This window comes from Geotrypetes seraphini, chromosome 3, assembly GCF_902459505.1.
Source record: "Geotrypetes seraphini chromosome 3, aGeoSer1.1, whole genome shotgun sequence".
In the NCBI taxonomy this organism is placed as follows: Eukaryota; Metazoa; Chordata; class Amphibia; order Gymnophiona; family Dermophiidae; genus Geotrypetes; species Geotrypetes seraphini.
In genome coordinates, this window is record NC_047086.1 from 292,797,530 (window position 1) to 292,809,905 (window position 12,376).

General features: G+C 43.7%; 1 protein-coding gene across 2 annotated transcripts in view; it reads right to left on the reverse strand.

Moving 5' to 3' along the window:
- The window catches only part of SPAST (spastin), a 232,165-nt gene that overhangs the window by 68,183 nt on the left and 151,606 nt on the right, over positions 1 to 12,376 (reverse strand). For both annotated transcript variants that reach the window (XM_033936524.1, XM_033936523.1), the window contains one exon: positions 6,984 to 7,063. In XM_033936524.1, the coding sequence (XP_033792415.1) occupies positions 6,984 to 7,063 (80 nt within the window). The remainder of the gene's footprint in view (positions 1 to 6,983; positions 7,064 to 12,376) is intronic.

Consider the following 12,376-nt stretch of genomic DNA (forward strand, 5'->3'; position numbering starts at 1 on the left):
ATTGGGGTATGAATTCTTTGGGGTCTAAGGTATCAAGTGTAGGATCTGCTTTGTCCCAGAAGGTAGTTGGTTCTATTTTTTGACAGGTTTTGAAAGGGGTTTTGTGGGGTTGGTGTTTGTTTTGCATTGAGCCCATTTGATGTTGAAGGTGAATTTATAATGATCGGACCAGAGGGAGGGGTGCCAGGCCCCGTTTGTGATATGAATTTCAGGAGTGTGAGTATGTTGGGTCATGTATGCAGCAATATCTAGTTGGTGACCTTTTTCATGTGTGGGTTGGGGGTTAAGAATCTGGTAAGTTAGTGCTTTGAGGTATGCGAGTATACTTTCAACTTGTTTGGAGGAATGGTCTTCTAGGTGGAGGTTTATGTCTCCAAGGAGCAGGTTGTGTGTTGACATTAGAGAGTTCCGGAAGATGAAGTCTTCAAGTATATGTTTTGAGATGATCCATTTTCCTGGAGTAATGTAGCAGATAATGCAGGTCATGGTGCCTTTGAGTGTGTCATCGGATAGTTGGCAGGCTAGAAGATCCAAGTAGAGGGTAGAGTATTTGTCTAGAACTTTTATGTTGAAATTGTTTTTGACTAGGATAGCTAATCCTCCCCCTCGCTTTTTTTCTCGGCAGATCACCTCTAATTTGTAACCCTTAGGGCAAAATTCTGTTATGCATGGGTCAGAGTCGGAGGTTAGCCAGGTTTCGGCTAAGAATAGGCAGCCTAGCTGTTCTTTAACTATCCAGTCCTTTATTAGGTCTGCCTTTGGGCCAATCGATCTTATGTTCATATATGCACAGGCTATTGAGGTGTAAAGGGGATAGGGGTACATTTTGGGTGGAGGAGGATTCTTGGTTGAGGATGGGGGTTGAGAGCTATTATTCTTGGCTTAGGAGGAGGTCTTTTTCCCCAACTGTGGGGGATGCTTTTCTGGGTGAACATTCAGCAGTCTATCAGATTTCTTGGTGATTGGAGTTTCCTGGGTGGTTGGATATGTCTGTTGGATTCTGTCATAATTGGGATGGGGGGTATATAGTACCCTGCTGTTTTCCAATTTGTTAAGAGTAGGAAGAATAGAAGGATGTGCATTATTTTTGTTGTGCTGGATGTCAATGTGACTGTGTGAGGAGGTTCTGCCTCTTGCTGAGAGCTGGGCGTTAGGTGAAGGCTCCGGGGTGGGCTAGAACTGTATTGGAGGATGATGGGAGTGGGATGGTGGAGCTTTGGTAGAAGAAGGGGAGTAATATCGTAGAGAGGTGATTGATCTGTTGGGTATGGTAGAGTTGGTAAAGTTAGGGACTGAGAGAGTTCTGGCGTAGTGTCTTTGGAGAGGGGGGAGGAGGTCGGTTCCCTTTCTCTCAGCCCTCCTAGGCTAGGATTGCAGCTTTGCTCTTTTGAGGGCTATATGCAGGGCTGGAGAATTAGAAGTGTTGGGCCATATGAGGCTTCTAGCGTTTGAGACTGGAGAGGAGAGGAAAGGAGGTGGCTTCTTACCTTTCAGCCTTTCTGGCTGGTAGTGCCGGTGGGTTCACTTGAGGGTTTAATACAGGTCGGTCAGTCGGTTGCTGGTGTGGTTCGTGTGTTCTTAGTCAGCGTCTTCTGTCACTTCGCGTTGTCGCTTCGCAAAGGTGCTTGCTAAGGCGCACGCGCCTTTGCCGTGCGCCTTAGCTGGCGCGCCGTTACCATTGCTTGTTTTTGAAGAAAAGTCTCCTCTCCCGGCTGGCTGTGGGGAGGAGGCAGAGCAAACTCGCACGCCGGCAAGCAGGGGACGATGGCTTCCTCTCCTGCTGCAGTAAGGGCTGGAGTCCCGTCGCTTGTGTTTGAAGTCTCCTCTCCTGGCTGGCTGTGGGGAGGAGGCGGAGTAAACTCGCATGCCGGCAAGCAGGGAACGATGGTTGTCGGAGCTACCAAGGTGCTATGAGTACCATAGTGGCCTGTTCTTGGTGAAGTTTGAACAGGAATTGGGAGTGTATACCCTGGAACAGAAGTGAGGAAGTTTGTGATTGCAAGGGGAAGCAAAGAAATCTATTTGTGGAGTTCCCCAATTGGCAAATATCTGACATAAGTCCTCTCTTGAGGTTATAGGAGTCTACTTAACTTGCATGCTAAAACATTCTCTTTTCCTTGCAGATAGACTGCTATGAGAAAAATGTTATGAGGAAATTGCCCAGGATCAGATATGTATCACTTCCTGGCAGAGGGAGAGATCCTGTTACCCCTTGCTTGCCAGGATAGTACATGGCAACTTGATTGTGAATTGCTCGGAACTCTAAGAGATTGATATGGAGCGATTTTTCCTGAGCCTTCCAGCTGTCTTGAGTATGAAGGCCATTGAGGTGGGCTCCTCAACCGAGCACAGAAGCATCCTTTGTCAGTACCTTTTGATGAGTGTGGAAAAGGCGGTCTCTGGACACATTTGTCAGTGACAGCCACCACTGGAGAGATTGGTCAAGTTCTGATGTCACTTGAATATGGCAAGAAAAAGTATTGGTGGCTTGAGACCATTGGGTCGAAAGTGTCCACTTAGGTTCCCTGATATGCAGATGGACAAAAGGAGTTACATGAACAGTTGATACCATATAGCCCAGAAGATGCATCATTTGAAGGGAGGAAACTTTGTGGCAGATGTTGGTCAGAATGTGCAGTCTCTTTTGTGGGAAATATGAACGAGCTTGAGTTGTGTCTAGGACTGCCCCAATGAACTATAGAGTTCAAGTGGGCTGGAGATGAAACTTTTTGTAGCTGACTGCAAACCCCAGGAGCTGTTGAAGTGCTGGCTAGAAGAGCTGTATGCGGTGATGCAGCCTTGATCAAGCAGCCATCTAGATAAGGGAACACATGAAGTCGCAAGAATGGAGTGCTGCTGCCACTACTACTAAACATTTTGTGAGACCCTGGGTGTTGATACTAGACCAAATGGGAGCACCTTGTACTGGAAGTGCTGTGCTTCAGCTTGAAAGCAGAGATATTTCCTATGGGATGGGAAGATGGGAATATGAGTGTAAGTTTCTTTGAGATCTAGAGAGCAAATTCAGTTGCTGTTCTCCAAGAGAGGTAATAAGGTTCCCCAGAGAGACCGTACAAAACTTTTCCTTCACTAGGTACTTGTTGAGAGTGCAGAGGTCCAGAATTAGGCAGAGCCCTCCAGTCTTCTTTGGAATGAGGAAACAGTTGGAGTAGAACCCTCAGCCCCTCTTCTGGAAAGAAACATATTCAATGGCATTGAGCTAGAGGAGAGCTGAAAGTTCTTGATGAAATAGCAAGATCTGGTTAAACCAAAAAAGAAATACAATCTGTGGTTTTCAGGACCATTATTAACCTTGCGAACAAAGGTAAGGAAATTGGAAAGAGCCTGGAGGAAACACCAAACCCAAGATCTTTATATACAATGGAGAAATGAAGTAAAGCAATATAAATCATCAGTAGCAGAAATAAAAAATTATACTACGATAACCTGATTTATTAATCCAGTAACCCCTCAAAATGCCTTTTTCAGCTCACTTAAATCCACAAAATAAATCCCAACCGACTCCAAAGCGCAACCAGATGTGGATAGTTTGGCAAGTTATTTTCAACACTAAGTAAAGTCGGTTGAGACTCATTCACACACTGAATGATTGTATAAAATTGAACCAGTCAACTAAGGGTACAGAAACTGGTATTCCAGTTGATAGGTCCTGGAATAAATTCAAAACCGTAACCCCAGGTATAATCTCTGACTTTCTAAATAGACTATCCAAGAAACACTGCTGCCTAGACATCTGCCCATCTCAATTACTGTTGCAACCCCCTCCCCCCATTTCAAGATTGGCTAACAGACTTGGTAAATACCAATTTGGAGCAAGGTATATATCCTAAATCCTCATCAGCCATTGAGTTGACTCCAATTCCTAAAGCCAAAGGAGAAGACCTAACCAAGACAGAGAACTTTAGACCAGTGGCTGGAATACCATGGCCTGCAAAACTGATGGAGCTGTGTGTCATCTTTCAGCTATCCGATTTCTTGAACAGGGATGACGGATTCCATAGCTCGCAATATGGATTTAGATCAGTGCATAGCACAAAATCATTACTGCTAGAACTGACATCACAAACCAAATCTTATCTAAGCAAGGGTACCCAATCTGTACTGCTACAGTTCGACATCTCAGCTACATTCAACACGATAGACTACTCTCTTCTACTCTTTAGACTGAGTGAACTAGGCATTCATGAAATGGTACTGAAGTGGTTCACAGAGATCCTGACCACCAGAACATAAGAAGTAAGGAAGGGTAACACAACAAATCTCAACCCTGGAAAGCCACCTGCAGTATGCCACAAGGCTCACTGCTGGCCCCATCCCTGTTTAATATTTACCTCAGAACATTAGGAAGGAAATTTTCCCATCCACAAAGCCATACATTCTCCTATGCAGTTAATATTTTTTTGCTGTATCTTATTAGGGACACCTTAGAGGCTACCAGCCAATATATTGGGAGGATTATCGAGGATATCAGTATGTGGATAAAGAGAAACTTTTTCAAATTCAACAAACTGAAGACCAAGATTCTCTGGTTTGGTAACTATAACTCCTTGCCAAACACAGAACTGGTGTTAGTAACAGGAGAGAAACTCAAGATCAAGAGAACGTCAAAGGTGTTAGGAGTAAATGTAGACTCAGACCTTACCTTTGCTGACAAGATTAATTTCTTGGTTAGGAAATTTTTCTTCAGACTAAGACAATTGAGAACAATTAGATCAGCCCTGAGTCAAGTCAGCTTCAGGACAATAACGCAAGCGGAGGGTGTGGCATAGTGGTTAGAGCTACAGCCTCAGCAACCTGAGGTTGTGCGTTTAAACCCTGTGACCTTGGGCAAGTCATTTAATCCTCCACTGTCCCTAGGAACATTTGATAGATTGTGAGCCCACTTTCATGTTTGTCTATGTAAAATGTCTTTTAATGTTCACTCTTCCCCCTTTTATAAGTATCATTTTAATCTTTTATTTTATTTTAGCATTGTAAACTGGCTAGATACTTATCGATGGTCGGTATATTAAAAAATAATAAAACTTGAAAATGCTTGAAGTACCTGTATGTAAATTGCTTTGAATGTGGTTGTAAAACTACATAAAGGCGGTATACAAGCCCCTATCCCTCCTTTATTGCAATTCCTTGTATTGTGGCATTACTGAATATGGGAGTTTATAGCAACTTCAAAATAAGGTTGCCAGATTAATCTTTTGACGCAGCAAATTAAAGAGGGTTACACCGCTCTTAAGAAAACTACACTGGTTACCCCTAAGAGAACCCAATATAAAATTGTATGCATGGCCCCTAAAGCCAATTAAGGGGACTAATCTCTGACATAACTGTTACACCTTCCTTCTTCACCTCGAGACTGACACAGCGCTTTAAGCTATTCTTCCCTTCACCTTCATGTGTACGCGAAAAGAAGTTACATGAATCCACCTTCACATTCCAAGACTCCAAAATTTGGAATAGCCTCCCACATTTGCATCAACCAGACACATATTGCAACTTTAGGAAACTGCAAAAAATTCACCTCTTCTGACCTATAATTGAACTGCAGGAACATTTCTAAATTGATAACTCAAAATGCAAAGACATTTCTGTTTCTTCAATCCTGTAATTCCTTGCTCATGATCACCGAGAAATCTTTTGTAAACTGCATTCAATCCTTGTTGAAACTTGCGGTATAGAAGAATGTGTAAGGTGGTAAATGAAAATAGACTCTCTTGGAGGATTGTTTGGAGGTGCTTGCTGTAGGTGAAGAGCATATCCGCATCTCATTACGTTTGCTGCATCTGTAGTGAGACTTTTGAAGCCTCTGTTTAGATTGCCTTTGAGTAGGTGGTCTAGAGGTAGAGGCTGATGGTGCATATCTTCATCTAGAAGAATAAGAAGAACGTTTAGGTATGTAGAAATGCTTAGTGGGCTGAGATTTGGCAGTTTTGGGGTGCTCATATCTGGTGATCTTCTGGGTGGCTTCCTCTATCTTCTCTCTAAAATGTTCATCTCCAAGACAAGAGATGTTAGCTAAATGTTCCTGCACATTAGACAAGATACTCGCAGCCATACCTGCCTCCTCATAGCAACTGACAAAGCAGATGCTCTGGATGCGACATCGAAAGCATTAAAAACAGATCTGGCCATGTATTTTCTAGTCTCAAGAAGATTATGAGCAATATGTTGGTAGTCGTCCAGGTTGTCATGTGGAATGTATTAATCATAATGTGACAATTGCTGAGCTGTTTCATATACATGTAGAATGTCATATAATAATAATAATAATTTTATTCTTCTATACTGCCATAGTCAAAAGACTTCTAGGCGGTTCACATTCGAATAAGGCTGGACAATCAGCGAATTACAGGATGCAAGAAGTGAGGGTTACATAACAAATAGGTAGAGGATGAAATTATAGCTCAGAATTCTGCTAACTGGCATAGAATTTTGAATGAGTTTGTGACCAAACTTATCTTGAGTCCTCCCCTCTCTCCCTGGGGGTGTGCTGGCATATGCTCTTGTGCTACTAGTTCTTTTCAAGGCAGATTCCACCAGAAGAGACTGATGCTGACTTTGAGGCTTATCAAAACCTGGGCATGACTGAACTCTGTACATAGAGTCCAACAGGTACCAATAGTGGAGCCTCACAGATCTTGAACATTGTTCCTTCATGAGCTTGTGAAAGGGAAGCTTTAGAGCTCTGCCCTAGGTTCGGTCTCTGACTCCATCCTAACAGATAGAGCTTGCCCTAATTATCTGATGAACCTTGAGAATGATACTTTCCAGTGGTAATGATCTGCGGGGGTTGGAGGTGATGGATCCGAGGAGATAGCATATTATTCCTCCGCTGATAGATCTGGATATTCTGAGGAGGCAGCAATTGGTCATTTATGTTAACAGTTGGCATAGCAATATTTAGCTAAACATTTGTAGTCTGACAGATGAAATATTTCCTTAGAAAAACAATGCAATAAAAGCACCTGAGAACAGCCTCATCAAGTTCCTGCGGCCTGTTTGTTGCTCCCATCACTAACACTCTGTCGTCCCCACTAGACTGTACCTGGTTTACAAAGAAAAAGGAACTAACATGTAATGCAGCACATTTAGTGATGAATAACCTCACAAAAGGCTCTAAAAAATACAACAATCTACTAATTTGCCCAAATTAAATATTACTAGTACCACAACATGCCATATAACTTAACGTAATTAGCAGTTCTAGATTTTCTATATTTGTAGACAAAAGCTGCAGTTTGTTTCTTCTGTGTTTCTGCATTAACTTGTTGGATAAAGCACAGAAAACAAATATAGCTAACTGCAATTGCAGAACACATCAGCAGCAGTGTTCATGTTAAAAACAAACAACCCCTCCACCATTCATTAGAAGAGGAGGGTGTGGGAGAATCTGATATATCATTAAATGGTTTAAAGCAGGGATGTCAAATGTTGGTCCTCGAGGGCCGCAATCCAGTTGGGTTTTCAGGATTTCCCCAATGAATATGCATGAGATCTATTTGCAAGCACTGCTTTCATTGTATGCAAACAGATCTCATGCATATTCATCGGGGAAATCCTGAAAACCCAACTGGATTGCGGCCTTCGAGGACCAACATTTGACACCCCTGGTATAAAGCAAATATTCTAAAATCTCACTGGCACCAAATTACAAGTTTGGATCAGCCAATTTCAGAGTGAAAATGATGCTAAGAACATAAGAAATGCAATACTGGGACAGACCTAAAGTCCATGAAGCCCAGGTCACAAGTACCGTATTTTTTGCTCCATAAGAGACACCTTTTCCCCCCCCAAAAGTGGGTGGAAATCTCGGTGCATCTTATGGAGCGAAGATACAATTTTTAGCACCCTCCCCCACACACACCGTTTTAGAACACCTGCCACCTCCCCTTCTTTTTTAAAGCATGCCGCCGTACCTTTTAAAACACCCGCTGGCCGCTGCACTTTTTAAAACGGCCACCGTCGTCGCCACCATAGTATCTAGTGGTCCAGCATGTATCCCTCCCTTGCTAGCGGCGCATAGGTCAGGAGTGCGGAGATCAGGCGCAAGCTTTCCGCGCTTCCGCTTGGGTCTGTGCCGCTATTTGAATGGCTGCCATGAGTTTTCACAGGACTCGTGAGAACTCATGGCAGCCAGATAGCAGTGCGGGGCCAGGCGGGAGTGCGGAAAGCTCGTGCCTGTTCTCTACGCTCCTGACCTGTGCACCGTGGAAATAAGACAAGACACCCGTCTATTTAAAAAGGTACCGGGGTGGGGGGGGGAAGAACCGGAGATGAAAGATTCTTCTGCCCATTCTACGGTCAGGGCTGCAGCTGTGGAAGACAGACCTTTCTTTCTTTTTTTTTTATCCCCTTTGTTTGTGTCTGGGGTTTCAATGTCTCTCGTTTCCTCCTCCGAGGGCTGGGGTCTCTCAGGAACCAGGGCCTTGGCTAGTTCCAGCATTGATGCCACATAGATGTGATGACATTGGGCGGGATTTGGGGTGAATTTTCTTGTTGCTTTTGGGGGGTGGGAGATATTATAGTTGTAATGTTATGAATATTTGATATTATGATTGTCACTTTTCTGATCTTGATACCAGTGTTGTTGTGTATTTTGCATAGTGTTCTTCCGTTTGTAATTTTTCTCCTCAATACAAATTGTTTGATCATAAGAGAGGGAGAGATGGGTGGGATGGAGTTGGAGTACTTTCTGTAACCTCTGCTGGATGATTTAATATATTCTTGCATTCTATGTTTTTGAATTTCTATAAAAAAGATTTAAACTTAAAAGTACTGGGGGGCAGGTATGTGGGGCGATGATTTAAAAGTACGAGGGAGTAACGGGGGATGATTTAAAAAGGTACTGGGGGGGGTGTAAAAATTTGTTAGTCAGCTGGGACGGATCCCTTAGAAGGGTTCCAGCCTACCAGTAGACCACCAGAGGGGGGAAAGGGTACAAAGCCTGGCAGGGTTGGGGGACAGGGTGCACAGCTTGGCAAGGAGTGTGGGGTTGGGTGCAAAACCTGGCAGGGAGAATTTGGTTCAGAATGGGTTTTTTTAAATTGATGTTTTCATCCTCTAAATCTAAGGTGCGTCTTATGGAGTGAAAAATACGGTACCTGGCAGTAAGAAGAAATTAGGTCTTTCCTGTTAACTTTTTTCCCTTTAGCCCCTCCAGAACAATCCAGAAATGCAGGTAAGGCAAAATTGCTTACCTGTGACATGGGTTCTCCACAGAGAGAAAGTAAATGCAGACACACAAATGGATGACAGTGTTCTGATGGATCTTGACGGTGCTCTCCCAAAGCTCAGGGGAGTCTTTGAAGAGGCTTTTCTAAACATGTGTGGGGATTCATGCTGACTCTGGTTTCCCTCCTCCCCTCTCATTAGTATATATCTTAGTAGCACTGCTGGAGTGGGAAGAGGGAAGGTAAGAAAATATGCCTCTATTTCCCAGCTGTTAACTGAGAACTCTTGTTTTAGGTAAGCAACCACTGTCTCTATCAACAGCCAAAGGGAATATAGCCACACAAATGGATAATTGTAAATCTTAGGGTTGCAGGATGCTAGTGTGGAAAAAATGGCATTATAGACAATGTAGGATGTTTGGACAGAAGCAGCAGATTATTCAGGGGAAAAAAAGCTGCAAAGAAATGCTTGTCCATTTCAGACCTGAGTCAGGATGGAAGTATCCTGTGAAGGTATGGACCCAGGACCAAATTGCTGCTTTATACATGTCCTGGATGGGAACTTTGAAAGATGGTAATGGGGACAACTTTGGCACTTATCCCGGAGAGGGTATGTTGGCCTGGTTGTAGCAAAAATGAATACAATTCACAAACCAATTTTTTTTAAAAAAATTAAATTTAACATACTGCCTTTTAACACATTGCACTAAGGTGGCGTACAATCAGTAAATCTAAAGCATGAAATATTGTGTTTCCCGAAAAATAAGACACTGTCTTATATTAATTTGGGGCCCAAAAAAGGCACTAGGACTTATTTTTTTTTTCATGTACTATGATTCTCTCTCCCTTCCTTCTCCTCCTCCTCCACCCCAATTCTTCCTATTTTCTTTCTCTTCCCTACATGTGCATCTTTCCTCCCTTCTCACCCATCCCCTTGTGCAGTATCTTTCTATCCCTCCTTTCCTCCTGTGCAGAACCCTTGCAGCTTCTATCCCTCCCTACTTCCCATCCCTTGTGCAGAACCCTTGCAGCTTCTGTCCCTCCCTACTTCCCATCCCTTGTGCAGCAGAACCCTTGCAGCTTCTATCCCTTCCTTCCTCCCATCCCCCCGCCACCATGCACCCCCCTCTCCCTGCTTACCCTTTCATCTCTCCCACCCATCCGAACCCCGACTGCATCAGCAAAGCGGCAGAGGAAAGCCCAGGTGTGAGAAAGACGTGATGGGGCCTGTGCTGCCGATGCGGTTTGTTATAAGGTACTGTATTTCGGTCATGCAGTTGGGGTTCGGATGGGTGGGAGAGATGGCAGGGTCGCTGGGGGGTGGGGGGGGGGTGGGGAGCGCTGCTGCCGCCAGCGACTAGGGCTTATTTTCAGGGGTGGGGCTTATATTAAGACCTACTCCAAGAATCATGCTAGGGCTTATTTTCGGGGTAGGTCTTTTTTAGGGGGGAAACACAATAGAACTACATCAATCAAGTAGGAAAGTGAGAAAGACACAAAACAGAGGAATAGGAAAGCAGCAGACACTAACAGCCATATCCACCTGCCAATGTGAATCAAAATACTTTGGTAAAAAAATATTTTTTTTCTTCTGGAACTGTGTACTGAAACATGTTATAAACGATTTGGAACGCAACTTAGTTTAAATAAGGTATCGTAATTTCTGGGTTATAAGTCACTCCTTTGTATAGATTGCAGAGACTAAAAACAATTTTTTTAAAAAACCCCACAAGTCGCTTCTTTGTATGTCGCAGCAAAACATAGTGCCAACAATTCAAATCCCACTGTGTAACATCTGAATAGTAATCGTTACTGAGATATACCATAAAAATAATTCTGCCTTAGACATTTACGGTGCAGATATTCATTTTACTTTATTCAACATCAACAATTCTGTCATAAAAATTAGTTCTATTTTAGAGGAAGCTTACTGGTAAATGAAGTCATTAAGTAAAAGAAAACTTGAATACCGTATTTTTCGCTCCATAAGACACACCTGACCATAAGACGCACCCTAGATTTAGAGGAGGAAAACAAGAAAAAAACCCATTCTGAACCAAATTCTCCCTGCCAGGCTCTGTACCTAACCCCATACTCCTTGTCAGGCTCTGCACCCTGTCCCCCCTCCCTGCCATGCTCTGTACCCCGCCCCCCCTCTGGTGGTCTAGTGGTAGGCTTGGACAGGGCACATGGCAGGCAGGCCCCATACCCTCTACGTACCTCCAGTACATTTTTTAATCATACCCCCGTACCTTTAAAAATCCCTCCCTCGGTGGCTGTCTTGGTATTTTAAACATTCCCCCCCAACCCCCGATACCTTTTAAAATCTCTTCCGACAGCTTTTTTTGTATTTTAAACATCCCCCCACTCCCCAGTACCTTTTAAAATCCCTCCCATGCTCGCTGTCTCCTTATTTCCCAGCCAGCGACACGGAGGTCAGAAGAGTGCGGCGGTCAGGAGCAAAGCTTTCCACACTCCTGCTTGGGCCCTCACTGTTTTCTGAATGGCTGCGATCAGTTCTCGCGAGTCCGAGAACTGATCGAAGCCATTCAGAAAATAGCGCAGGAGTGCAGAAAACTTTACTCCTGACCACCACGCTCTTCTGACCTGTGCCGCTGGCTGGGAAATAAGAAGAGGAGACAGCTAGGGAGGGAGGGATCACGCTTGATCACCAGGTAATTTGTAAGCGGTCGGGCGGACGGCGGCAGGCGGGCAGCCGTGGTTTTAAAAAGGTGCGACAGATGGCAGTGGGCGTGCAGGGGGTGGGGTGTTTTAAAGAGGTGTAGCGGGCGTGTGGTGGGTCAGCAGGCAGGGTGTTTTAAAAATGTTTGGCAGCGGGAGGGCTGTTTATAAACGGTATAGGGGTGCAATTTTTTGTACCTTCGCTACATAAGACGCACTGAGATTGTGCATCATATGGAGTGAAAAATACGGTATGTAAACAGTTCTGTCATAGAAATTTACTGTACCAGTATTTTATTCATCAACTTTATTTTCTAAAAATCTTCCAAGTTCTCATCCTCAATATCATTGTGAAAAAGGTCAGAAATTTCCAGAGGTGCTGTATATATCAAGTCCTTGACCTTTTCATTGGTACCAGTAGTTCATTTCTTTGTTGTTATTATCATCGTTATTCTCAATTATTTTTGATTTTTATAAAGGCAGGTTTTCTCTTCTCACACCAATCT